Source organism: Oncorhynchus gorbuscha, linkage group LG20, assembly GCF_021184085.1.
Source record: "Oncorhynchus gorbuscha isolate QuinsamMale2020 ecotype Even-year linkage group LG20, OgorEven_v1.0, whole genome shotgun sequence".
NCBI lineage: Eukaryota > Metazoa > Chordata > Actinopteri > Salmoniformes > Salmonidae > Oncorhynchus > Oncorhynchus gorbuscha.
The window spans coordinates 23565045-23577202 of NC_060192.1; the positions used below are offsets into that span (position 1 = coordinate 23565045).

The window sequence follows — 12158 nt, forward strand, 5'->3', positions numbered from 1 at the left end:
ATGGATCTTTATGGTGCAGTTCAGTTTGTATTGAAGTTGTGTGTAATGACCATGTTGTGCAGATATTACATTGTATATGTAAACACAGTAGCTATGGAGACCAATAGAACGACACACATAAAGAGAGTGATTCAAAGCAAAAACAAGATAATACTTTTTTGTCATTAGGTTTTCTCATTGTCTCATCAGACCACATGACCTTCTCCCATTCCTCCTCTGGATCATCCAGATGGTCATTGGCAAACTTCAGACGGGCCTGGACATGCGCTGGCTTGAGCAGGGGGCCTTGCGTGCGCTGCAGGATTTTAATCCATGACGGCGTAGTGTGTTACTAATGATTTTCTTTGAGACTGTGGTCCCAGCTCTCTTCAGGTCATTGACCAGGTCCTGCCGTGTAATTCTGGGCTGATCCCTCACCTTCCTCGTGATCATTGATGCCCCACGAGGTGAGATCTTGCATGGAGCCCCAGACAGGGTGATTGACCGTCATCTTGAACTTCTTTCATTTTCTAATAATTGCACAAACAGTTGTTGCCTTCTCACCAAGCTGCTTGCCTATTGTCCTGTAGCCCATCCCAGCCTTGTGCAGGTCTACAATTTTATCCCTGATGTCCTTACACAGCTTTCTGGTCTTGGCCATTGTGGAGAGGTTGGAGTCTGTTTGATTGAGTGTGTGGACAGGTGTCTTTTATACAGTTAATGAGTTCAAACAGGTGCAGTTAATACAGGTAATGAGTGGAGAACAGGAGGGATTCTTAAAGAAAAACTACTTAGGTCTGTGAGAGCCGGAATTCTTACTGGTTGGTAGGTGATCAAATACTTATGTCATGCAATAAAATGCAAATTAATGACTTGAAAATCATACAATGTGATTTTCTGGATTTTTGGTTTAGATTCCATCTCTCACAGTTGAAGTGTACATATGATAAAAATTACAGACCTCTACATGCTTTGTAAATAGGAAAACCTGCAAAATCAGCAGTGTATCAAATACTTGTTCTCCCCACTGTATATGTATTGCTAGTGTTCCGGGTCTATCCTGTTTAAAGAAGGTAGGGGTTATCTAGTTTTGGATACCCAGACAAAACTAAACACTACCACAATAGAACAGTAAACAGTCGATCCTACAAAATCTCACTTGTAGATATCTGGTTTTATAGTTTCCCTTCTTGTTTAAATGTAACCACTGCATGACCCCTAATTGAGTTTTAGAGTGATAATAAATTGGAATTGAAGCCTGTACCTACATTCAGTGGCATTCTAGGATCAGTGTTGCCTATGTCCGCCAATACAAAAATCCTTCTTACTAGCAGGCCAGAGAGGACACAATTAGATTTATTTCAAGATGGAAAAGGAGGATGATTAGATTGATTCCATGCAACAACAAATATTTATATCTTCTCAAAATATTAGTGTATTCTCACTCTCTCCATTTCCCATCAATTTTCTCAGCAGGTTGGTCAGCTTTTAGATGCAAGGGCACAGAGTTGGTAGTGTAATTAGTGGTGAATGAACAGATGGGACGTGGGAGGAAGAAATGTTCCAATCTGTGCTGCGTCAGTCAGTCAATATGTCCATTTGGAATTGTGGGGCTGGCTCAGTGATGTGTGTCGCATACATCGCCACAGGTCATAAGCTACCACCCATGACTTATCGGACACAAGGGCCCATGCAGCGTACGTTCTGTATGGCCAGATCATATCAGGGTAGGAAACTACAGAGTTTTTGTTTCATCTTCAGACTCACTTTGGCTATGTTCTGGAAGGACAATAATAAATCACTCAATTCACTTTGCTCACAGGTCAGTCACCTTGGTGCAGTTTCTTAGATATCAGTCAGTAAGCTTTTGGGCAAGTCAGAGTGTGTAATGTCCAGAGGGCCCCACCCTGTCCCTGTCACACTAGAGCGGTGACACAGCCCATCTTTGCTGCTTCATCAGAAGCCCACGGCTGCAGGTTCTGCAGTGCGAACAGGGAGGAGTTGTGGATGCAGAGTGGATCGGATGGAACTGAGTCGCTCAGGGACTTCTGAAAGGCATCATGCTGCAGCTGGATAATCAGCCGATTGGCCTGCTGACGCTCCGCTTCCCTCTCCTCAGCCGTCTGTCGCCTGGCAACGAAGACAGGGCGGGTAGGTAGAGGATAGGGACAGACGCAGACAGGACACTTATTAAGATTCACTGTTAGAGGGCTTGGCTATACAGAGAGAAAATGTGAGGCTCCCAGAGACATCAGAATAGGGACACTGATGACAACCACCTGTCAGCAGCTATCACATGGTTGGTACAGTACAGCAGGAGAGACACCACACTGGCATGAGCCATAATGACACATGGGAGAAACCAGAGAGGACACTAACCAATGTTGCCAAACAAAACCAGATTGCACATGATTGCACTCAAGATGGAGCCACTCTTGCAGACAATCTTGCAGATAATATTTGTAACAGAACTTTTCAGTGAATATTTTATACTTTGTAGAAAGCACTATCAAAAATGTAACATATTGGTGTTATCCTTATTTTTAGGTAAATTTGCAAACATTAAATTGGTGGGCCTAATTTATAATTTGTTGTTTGACCTTTGACACGTTCCAACAGCAACCTGGTGCCAGTAAAGTAGCTGGACTAGGCTACAGAATCATCGCATTAATAATCACTTGTTTCCAAAAATATAAGAATGGTTGGTGTTTTTCAGTCCAATAAATCTAGCTGCAAATTGTTTCATAATACGCCTACAACTTAAATGCTAGGTTAGGATATGTTAAACTACGTTTCATAATGATATTACCATAAAATAGGCTAGTTACACTTGTTGGCTATATAACCTATGGTTTTCTTTGTCGAATAGAAATAATAATGCAGATACAGTGGCAAGAAAAAGTATGTGAACCCTTTGGAAATACCTGGATTTCTGCATAAATTGGTCATAACATTTGTCTGATCTTCATCTCGGTCACAACAATAGACAAACACAGTCTGTTTAAACTAATAACAGACAAACAAGTATACATTTTCATGTCTTTATTGAACACAGAGTGTAAACATTCACAGTGCAGGGTAGGAAAAGTATATGAACCCTTGAATTGAATAACTGGTTGACCTTCCTTCGGCAGCAAAAACCTCAACCAAACGTTTTATATAGTTGCGGATCAGACCTGCACAACGGTCAGGAGAAATTTTGGACCATTCCACTTTACAAAACTGTTTCAGTTCAGCAATATTATTTGGATGTCTGGTGTGAACTGCTTTCTTGAGGTCATGCCACAGCATTTCAATCAGGTTGAGGTCAGGACTCTGACTAGGCCACTCCAGAAGGCGTATTTTGTATGTCCTCCCATGAACACCATTCTTGTTCTACGCATCATAGACTCGTCAACAGAGATGTTAGCATGTTACCAGTGATTTCTGTAAGACTTTAGCTGACACTCTAGGATTCTTCTTAACTTCACTAGGGTAGGGGGCACTATTTTCACTTCCGGATGAAAAGCGTGCCCAAAGTAAACTGCCTGCTACTCAGGCCCAGAAGTTAGGATGTGCATCTAATTGGTAGATTTGGATAAGAAAACACTCTAAAGTTTCCAAAACTGTTAAAATAATGTCTGTGAGTATAACAGAACTGATATGTCAGGCAAAAAAGTCCATCCAGGAAGTGGGATTTATTTTTATTTTTGTATTTTTGTATTGAAAGCCATTACAGTATCCATTGACTTAGAACTCAAATTGCACTTCCTATAGCTTCCACTAGATGTCAACAGTCTATAGAAATTGTTTTAGGCTTGTATTCTGAAAAATGAGGGAGTAAGAGGACTCTGAATGAGTGGACACTGCAGTGGCCCAGAGCTTTTTCATGCGCGGGACCGAGAGCGCGCCTTTCTTGTTTACCTTTTATATTGACTACGTTATTGTCCGATTGATTATAAACATCATTTGACATGTTTCTACGAACTTTACGGATACTATTTTGATTTTTGTCTGCCTGTTGTGACTGTGTTTGAGCCTGTGGATTACTGAACAAAACATGCGAACAAAACTGAGGTTTTTGGATATAAACATGTACTTTATTGAACAAAACTAACATTTATTGAGTAAATGGGAATCTCCTGAGTGCAACCATATGAAGATCATCAAAGGTAAGTGATACATTTTATCACTATTTCTGACTTGTGTTACTCCTCTACTTGGCTGGTTACTGTTTGTAATGATTTGTCTGCTGGGCGTTGTTCTCAGATAATCGCATGGTATGCTTTCGCCGTAAAGACTTTTTGAAATCTGACACCGTGGTTGGTTGGATTTTATAATGAGTATTTCTGTTTTTGTATTTGGCGCTCTGCAATTTCACTGGATGTTGGCCAGGTGGGACGCTACCGTCCCACGTCCCCTAGTGAGGAACCTCATTGAGCATTCTGTGCTGTGCTCTTGCAGTCATCTTTGCAGAATGGCCACTTCTAGGGAGAGTAGCAACAGTGCTGAACTTTCTCCATTTATAGACAATTTGTCTCACTGATGAACATCAAGGCTTTTAGAGATATTCTTGTAACCCTTTCCAGCTTTATGCAAGTCCACAATTCTTAATCTTAGGTCTTCTGAGATCTCTTTTGCTCGAGTCATGGTTCACATCAGGCAATACTTCTTCTGAATAGCAAACTCAAATTTTGTGAGTGTTTTTTATAGAGCAAGGCAGCTCTAACCAACATCTCCAATCTGGTCTCATTGATTGAACTCCTGGTTAGCAGACTCCTGACTCCAATTAGCTTTTGGAGAAGTCATTAGCCTAGGGGTTCACATACTTTTCAACCTACACTGTGAATGTTTAAATTATGTATTCAATATAGACAAAAAATACAATAATGTGTGTGTTATTAGTTTAAGCACACTATGTTTGTCTATTGTTGTGACTTAGACGAAGATCAGATCAAATTTGATGACCAATTTATGTAGAAATCCAGGCAATTCCAAAGGGTTCACATAAATTTTCTTTCCACATAACATACATAGAGGAGTCCTAGCCCAACATGAGATAGACTATAGGCAAAACGTGTTTTGGCATGAGTCAATTGGTTGGCCAACTGCAGTACATCTTACTTACTCAACAAATCAAACAGATGAAACTAGAGCCATAACAATAGTTGACGAAACTCATAAACCTAGCCCTATCAAACTAACTCTCTTAACATTGTTTATTGTATTCTGGTTTATTGCATTTGTTCCAAAAATGTTCTTTCCCCGATATAACATTACATGTTATTGTGTAGCCTGCCCTGCAGTGTGTTTGTGCAAGTGATCCAGTTCATATTTGATAAGTTATTAAATGTGAATGTTTTATCGCCAACACTGTCAAGGGATATTTTCCATATACCACAAACTCTTTGATCCAAACACTTAGTCCAATATTAATGACACTCTATAGAGCTGAATGAAAGGTGTTTGGAAAAGTACAATCCATGGACTGTCCCCAGCCTTCTGTTCTGACTGTAGACGGTTATGGAAGGTAAAAACAGGTTGGGTTGGTGAGGCTGAGCTGTAAGTGACAAAAAGGGTGTGAATATTCCGGTTAGGTTGAGTGCACATGAATTATTGGGTCTCCATTTGACACGTTCTGACCTCAGTTCCTTTGTTTTGTCTTTGTTTCTATGGTCAGGGCGTGAGTTGGGGTGGGCAGTCTATGTTTGTTTTTCTATGTTTGGTTTCTGTGTTCGGCCTAGTATGGTTCTCAATCAGAGGCAGGTGTCGTTAGTTGTCTCTGATTGAGAATCATACTTAGGTAGCCTTTTTTCCACCTGTGGTTCGTGGGTGTTTGTTTTCCGTGTGTGTGTTTGTTGCCACACGGTACTGTTTCGGTTTTGTTCGTTTCACATTTATTGTTTTGTAGTGTTCAGTTTATGTCTTTAAATAAACGTTATGGACACTTACCATGCTGCGCATCGGTCCTCCGATTCTTCTCGCTACTCCTCCTCAGAAGAGGAGGAGGAATGCCGTTACAGAAACACCCACCACAAAAGGACCAAGCAACATGGTAACGGGCAGCAGCATCGATCGCAGGACTTCTGGACATGGGAGCTCGATCTGGACTATGTCACTACTTGGTCAACCCAGGGATAGTGCCGGAGCCAGCTTGGGATTCTCTGGAGCAGTGTGAGGAGGGATACCTGCGAATGGAGTCAACAAGGCTGCGCGGAAGGAAGCCCGAGAGGCAGCCCCAAAAATGTATTGGGGGAGGGCACACGGGGAGTGTGGCGAAGTCAGGTAGGAGACCTGCACCAACTTCCCGTGCTTACCAGAGAGCGAGAGAGGGACCGGGCAGGCACAGTGTTATGTGGTGGAGTGCACGGTGTCTCCGGTGCGTGTGTATAGCCCGGTGCGGTACATTCCAGCTCCACGTATCGGCCGGGCTAGAGTGGGCATCGAACCAGGTGCCATGAAGCCGGCTCTACGCATCTGGTCTCCAGTGCGTCTCCTCGGGCCGGTGTACATGGCACCAGCCTTACACATGGTGTCCCCGGTTCGCCAGCACAGCCCAGTGCGGGCTATTCCACCTCGCCGCACTGGCCTGGCTACGGGGAGCATTCAACCAGGTAAGGTTGGGCAGGCTCTGTGCTCAAGAGCTCCAGTGCGCCTTCACGGTCCGGTCTGTCCGGTGCCACCTCCACATACCAGCCCTCCGGTGGCAGCCCCCCACACCAGCCTGCCTCTCCGTCTTCTCCCTACAGGTGCTCCCGCCTGTCCAGTGCTGTCAGAGCCTTCCTCCTCTCCAGTGCTGTCAGAGCCTTCCTCCTCTCCTGAGCTGCCGGAGTCTCCCGTCTGTCCTGAGCTGCCGGAGTCTCCCGTCTGTCCTGAGCTGCCGGAGTCTCCCGTCTGTCCTGAGCTGCCGGAGTCTCCCGTCTGTCCTGAGCTGCCGGAGTCTCCCGTCTGTCCGGTGCTGCCGGAGTCTCCCGTCTGTCCGGTGCTGCCGGAGTCTCCCGTCCATTCGGGACCCATGGCTAGGGTCCCCGAGGGTCACCGCTCGTAAGAAGCCACGGGGGGCGGTTGAGGAGACGGACAAAAACTGTGGTGAAGTGGGGTCCATGTCCCGCGCCAGAGCCGCCACCGCGGACAGACGCCCACCCAGACCCTCCCCTGTAGGTTCAGGTTTTGCGACCGGAGTTGACACCTTTGGGGGGGTACTGTCATGTTCTGACCTTAGTTCCTTTGTTTTGTCTTTGTTTATATGGTCAGGGCGTGAGTTGGGATGGGCAGTCTGTTTGTTTTTCTATGTTTGGTTTCTGTGTTCGGCCTAGTATGGTTCTCAATCAGAGGCAGGTGTCAATAGTTGTCTCTGATTGGGGCGGCAGGGTAGCCTAGTGGTTAGAGTGTTGGACTAGTAACCGAAAGGTTGCAAGTTCAAATCCCCGAGCTGACAAGGTACAAATCTGTTGTTCTGCCCCCGAACAAGCAGTTAACCCACTGTTCCTAGGCCGTCATTGAAAATTTGAATTTGTTCTTAACTGACTTGCTAAATAAAGGTTAAGAAGAAAATACTTAGGTAGCCTTTTTTCCACCTGTGTTTCGTGGGTGTTTGTTTTCCGTGTGTGTTTTTTGTCCACACGGTACTGTTTCGGTTTCGTTCGTTTCACGTTTATTGTTTTGTAGTTTTCAGTTTGTCTTCAAATAAACGTTATGGACACTTACCAAGCTGCGCATTTGTCCTCCGATCCTTCTCGCTTCTCCTCCTCAGAAGAGGAATGCCGTTACACCATTAGCATTGATAAACAGTTATCTAGGGCCTTAGCACACCTCTATAACGGGTATTAGAAATCTAAGTTACTGGTGATATTGCAGTTTTATTCAAACAATAATTCTCAAAATTGGAAACTGACATTAGAAAGTGGTACCTGATGTTGTGTTAGCCACTGACAGAGGGTAAACCCAGACTAGATCGTCCTCTTTCTCCAGAGAAACCACTCATAAAACCACTCATCCTCATCTCTCTTCCTCCCTTCTCCGGTTCAGTGTCTCACCTCCACTTGGTCCTGCGGTTCTGGAACCAGGTCTTGACCTGTGCGTCGGTCATCTTGAGGGTCTTGGCGAGAGCAGCCCGCTCAGCGCTGGCTAGGTACTTCTGTCTGTGGAAGCGTTTCTCCAGCTCACAGATCTGCACCCGGGAGAAGGATGTCCGCGGCTTCTTCCTCTTCGGAGGGGTGCGGTTCTGGTAGGGGTGACCGATTCGCCGGGCCACTGTGAATGGTGTCAGTGCAGCTATGTGTGTGTAGGTGTGTGAGGAAGGGACATTGGACAAACAAAGAGAGCAGGTCATGCACAGGATAACAGGATCTTGTGTTGTGTTCAGTTTGTTGAAGGACATTACATTCCGCATTGCAATATCTACATGTGATCTAAAATCTAAATAAATTCACAGCTCATTGGTTTGACCTATGACCCATTTATACAATGGGTTTTTATAGTAGTTCATAGTAGCAGACAGATTGCTGTAGCAGTGGCGTAATATTCTGAATATTTATAGGCCTACACATTGACAGTTAATTATGCTGAGGATGTCGATGAAAAGAGGTGAATGTTTTCACAATTCATTTCTGGTGTGGAGAGCTTCTTGCTTTTGTCACAAAATGCGGACAAAGAATCATATATAACCCCGCTGCAATATTAATGACACTTTACATCGTCATAGTTCCCCCCCCCCCCTCCAGAATTCGACAAAGGTGCTGAAAAATATTACAGGCCACCCACTGGAACACAGAATGAGAAACATTTACGTTTCAGATGAAGAGTTTCTCCTCTTTTTATTTTTTGGAGTGTCCCGATTATGTTATTACAACTTGACAATAAAATAACGGATGAGGCAAACAGTAGGCTACCATATTGGCCAATTATGTGTTTAGAATTAATTTCTGTTGAAAATAATAAGTAGTTGTAACTTAAGAATCATCTACTCTCAGTTACTCTAGTCTAGATGTTCCATGTAAACATTTAGTTAAAAAATATATAAACAGAAATCCAAAAAGCAAATTGATTAATTCATTACTAAATGCACATTGTGTTAGTCTATACCCCATTATATAATAATAAAAACATTTATAATTGTAATATTTCCTATTTAGCAAAACACGCACACTAATAACGGGGACTATGAAGAAACACACACACAGCAGGCACAGACAGTCGCATACACACGCACTCTACACACACCTACACACATATTTGTATTGTAGATATGTGATTAGTAGAGCAGTGGCCTGAGGGAACACGCTTAATGTGTTATGAAAAGTGTTATGAAATGTAACAATGTAATATTTTAAATTGTATATAACTGCCTTAATGTTGCTGCACTTCAGGAAGAGTAGCTGCTGGAGCTAATGGTGATCCTTAATGAATACAAATGCACACACACACACACACACACACACACACACACACACACACACACACACACACACACACACACACACACACACACACACACACACACACACACACACACACACACACACACACACACACACACACACACACACACACACACACACACACACACACACACACACACACACACACACACACACACACACACCTGTTCCTTCAGTAATTCGGTTTAGTTGTGGGAGACAAGTGGTGTAGCTAATAGCCAATATAAAGATGTCTGAAACACTTGTGCAATGTATCATAGCAATTTCGATAAAAGCGCATCCCTCCTATCGATTTAATCAATCGAAATAGAAGCGAAATAATTATTGTTCAATGCGAGTCTACAATGTGTGTTTATTTCTTAGAATTACACTGGTTGCAATTTGATATTTGTGATCAGTTGATATTTGCTTGTTATATTTTGCGGTAAACCTGTAAGAAAGGTGTGTCTAATTAGCATAGTTTAATGGTGCAAATTGCAAGTATTGTAACTTGTGCCAAATGTACCGAGAACAGCCCTAATTCGGCGAGTATTTCTACAGGCCTACTCCACATTTAAAAGTATTTGTATTGTTTTATGTCAAATCATATTGTATTCGTCACATGCGCCGAATACAACAGGTGTAGTAGACCTTGCAGTGAAATGCTTACCTACAAGCCCTTAACCAACAATGCAGTTTTAACAAAAATAAGGGTTAATTAAAAAATAGATAAGTAAAAAATAAACGTAACAAATACTTACAGAGCAGCAGTAAAATAACAATAGTGAGGCTACATACAGGGGGTACCGGTACAGAGTCAATGTGCCGGTTAGTCGAGGTAATTGAGGTAATATATACATGTAGGTGGAGGCTTTATCCTTTGAGTTAAACCTTACTTTGAAATATGACATAATATGATGAATAATTAAATGTTTAATTATTTCTCTGTTTTTCATCAAATATTTGTTTTTATGATGCTATTGTTGATTTTATTTCTGTGAACATGTAGCCCAGGCCTACATATTTTCCCTCAAAATAGAGGTTTCAGAATTAGACTAAAATGCAAGTTCATCTGGTGTAAGTCGCTCTGGATAAGAGCGTCTGCTAAATGACTTAAATGTAATGTAAATGTGAACTGTTTAGACGAGCCCATTATAATTTATTTATGGCCCAGTTCCATTCCGTTTCAACTCCATGGGTGAAATGAAAATTCATCTTTGAAAAAGAATAGGCTAGCATACGAAAACCCTGAATTTACCGATTTAAAATGGAAATGACCACATCCTGGTCAATAGGCCGACCTACTGACCTATATCCCAACTAGCCAATGTGCTTTTATGGCCGTTTTCCCAGACATTAAGCCTAGCTACTCCTGGAGTAAGATACACTTTGAATGGAGATAGTTTACCTGCGAATCTTTCCTTTGCGAATCTTTGGCTGCTCTCCATCCAGGGGAAGCTGATGTTCCCTAGCCCTGGTACCGTGCTGGCTATAGAAGGAGGCACTGCGGCGGCCAGCGGCCTGTGCGCCGGGACGCGTATCACCCGTCCTGGGTTGAAAGTCAAGTTCACTCCGTATGCACTTGATTCCTCGTATGATGATGCAAGGCCATGAAAAGAACCGGAAAGCGAAGTGAAGGGCGCTGCACTGGCTCCAGTTGGACTATCGAGGTGGTAACCTCCTCCACTTGTGGAGTTGCCAGTATCCGAACCACTCCGGATTGTATTCTGTGATTCTTCCTGGTCGGTACCACTAAGAATCTGGTCAATGCCGAAACTAATAGGTTCATGCTGGGCAGGTTGTGGGGGCTGATTTACGCCACTGGGGCTTGTGCTTGGCGCCCGTTCCATTCTCGTTCCCAGAACCTTTCCAGCCCCTTTATGCAGTCCTCGGTCAGAGCCGATGATGCAAAGGGAACGACGTGTACAATTAAAAAATAGCTTATATCGAGTTAAGCATCTAGCTCTTTCCCTTTTAAAGCTCGTTTTGGAGTATGCTTTCTATGGCCTTCTATGGCAGCGAGTTTTCCACCATCCTTCGCGGCTCTGAAGGATCCGTCCATCTGAAATTTGAAGAAGTTTTAAGTTTTAAATTCGATTTTGCTGTGCAGGGCAATCGCTGCTTGGGACAATTGTCCTCTGCCCACACCCCCGCCGCAATAATGTTTCCTCTTTCCCTCTTCCTATTGGTTGGAGGAGCTTTTCCGCCACATACTTTCTTAAAAGGGGCACATTGTAGCGGATTCATTAATATCTTTATTGTCTGTATAGTCGACTCTCAATGATGCGTTGTTATAGTGTATCATAAACACGGTTTATAAAAGGAGATTTAATGACACTGCATAATGATTATGCATGCGTTCCTAATTAGACTAGTTCTACATGAGTGGTTTATCCAAATTCTGATTTGTATCATTTGAGTTTGTACTTTAAAAGTTCATAGCCTACTTTGTGTTTTGATAGGTTTATAGGTTATATTTTACAAACTTTATGCATTTGCTTTGGATCGAAAATAATGTGGGACTATTAATTACAATGAAGTGGAAGCCTACACAAAATGACAATAACAAAACGCTTTCATGCCAGCAAACCTATAAAGGAAGCATCATATTGGCATCGTCCCACACACCACTGGTGGTGGCATGGTGACGATGGTCAATTCCGATTGGTCAATTCCGATTGGTCAATTCCGATTGGTCAATTCCGATTGGTCAATTCCGAATGGTCACTGCAAGCAAAATAAGAATGCGGGGTTATGCTTAATTGAGAAACATCGATACAG

General features: G+C 43.0%; 1 protein-coding gene across 1 annotated transcript; it reads right to left on the minus strand.

Annotated features, from left to right (window-relative positions):
* Positions 1-948: 948 nt before the first annotated feature.
* On the minus strand, positions 949-11500 carry LOC124007538 (T-cell leukemia homeobox protein 3-like). The gene is made up of 3 exons (XM_046318182.1): positions 10786-11500; positions 7995-8232; positions 949-2109 (listed from the first exon to the last, which is right to left on the minus strand). The coding sequence occupies exons 1-3, from the start codon at positions 11225-11227 to the stop codon at positions 1896-1898; spliced, it is 894 nt and encodes a 297-aa protein (XP_046174138.1). The 5' UTR covers positions 11228-11500; the 3' UTR covers positions 949-1895.
* Between the last annotated feature and the right edge of the window lie 658 nt (positions 11501-12158).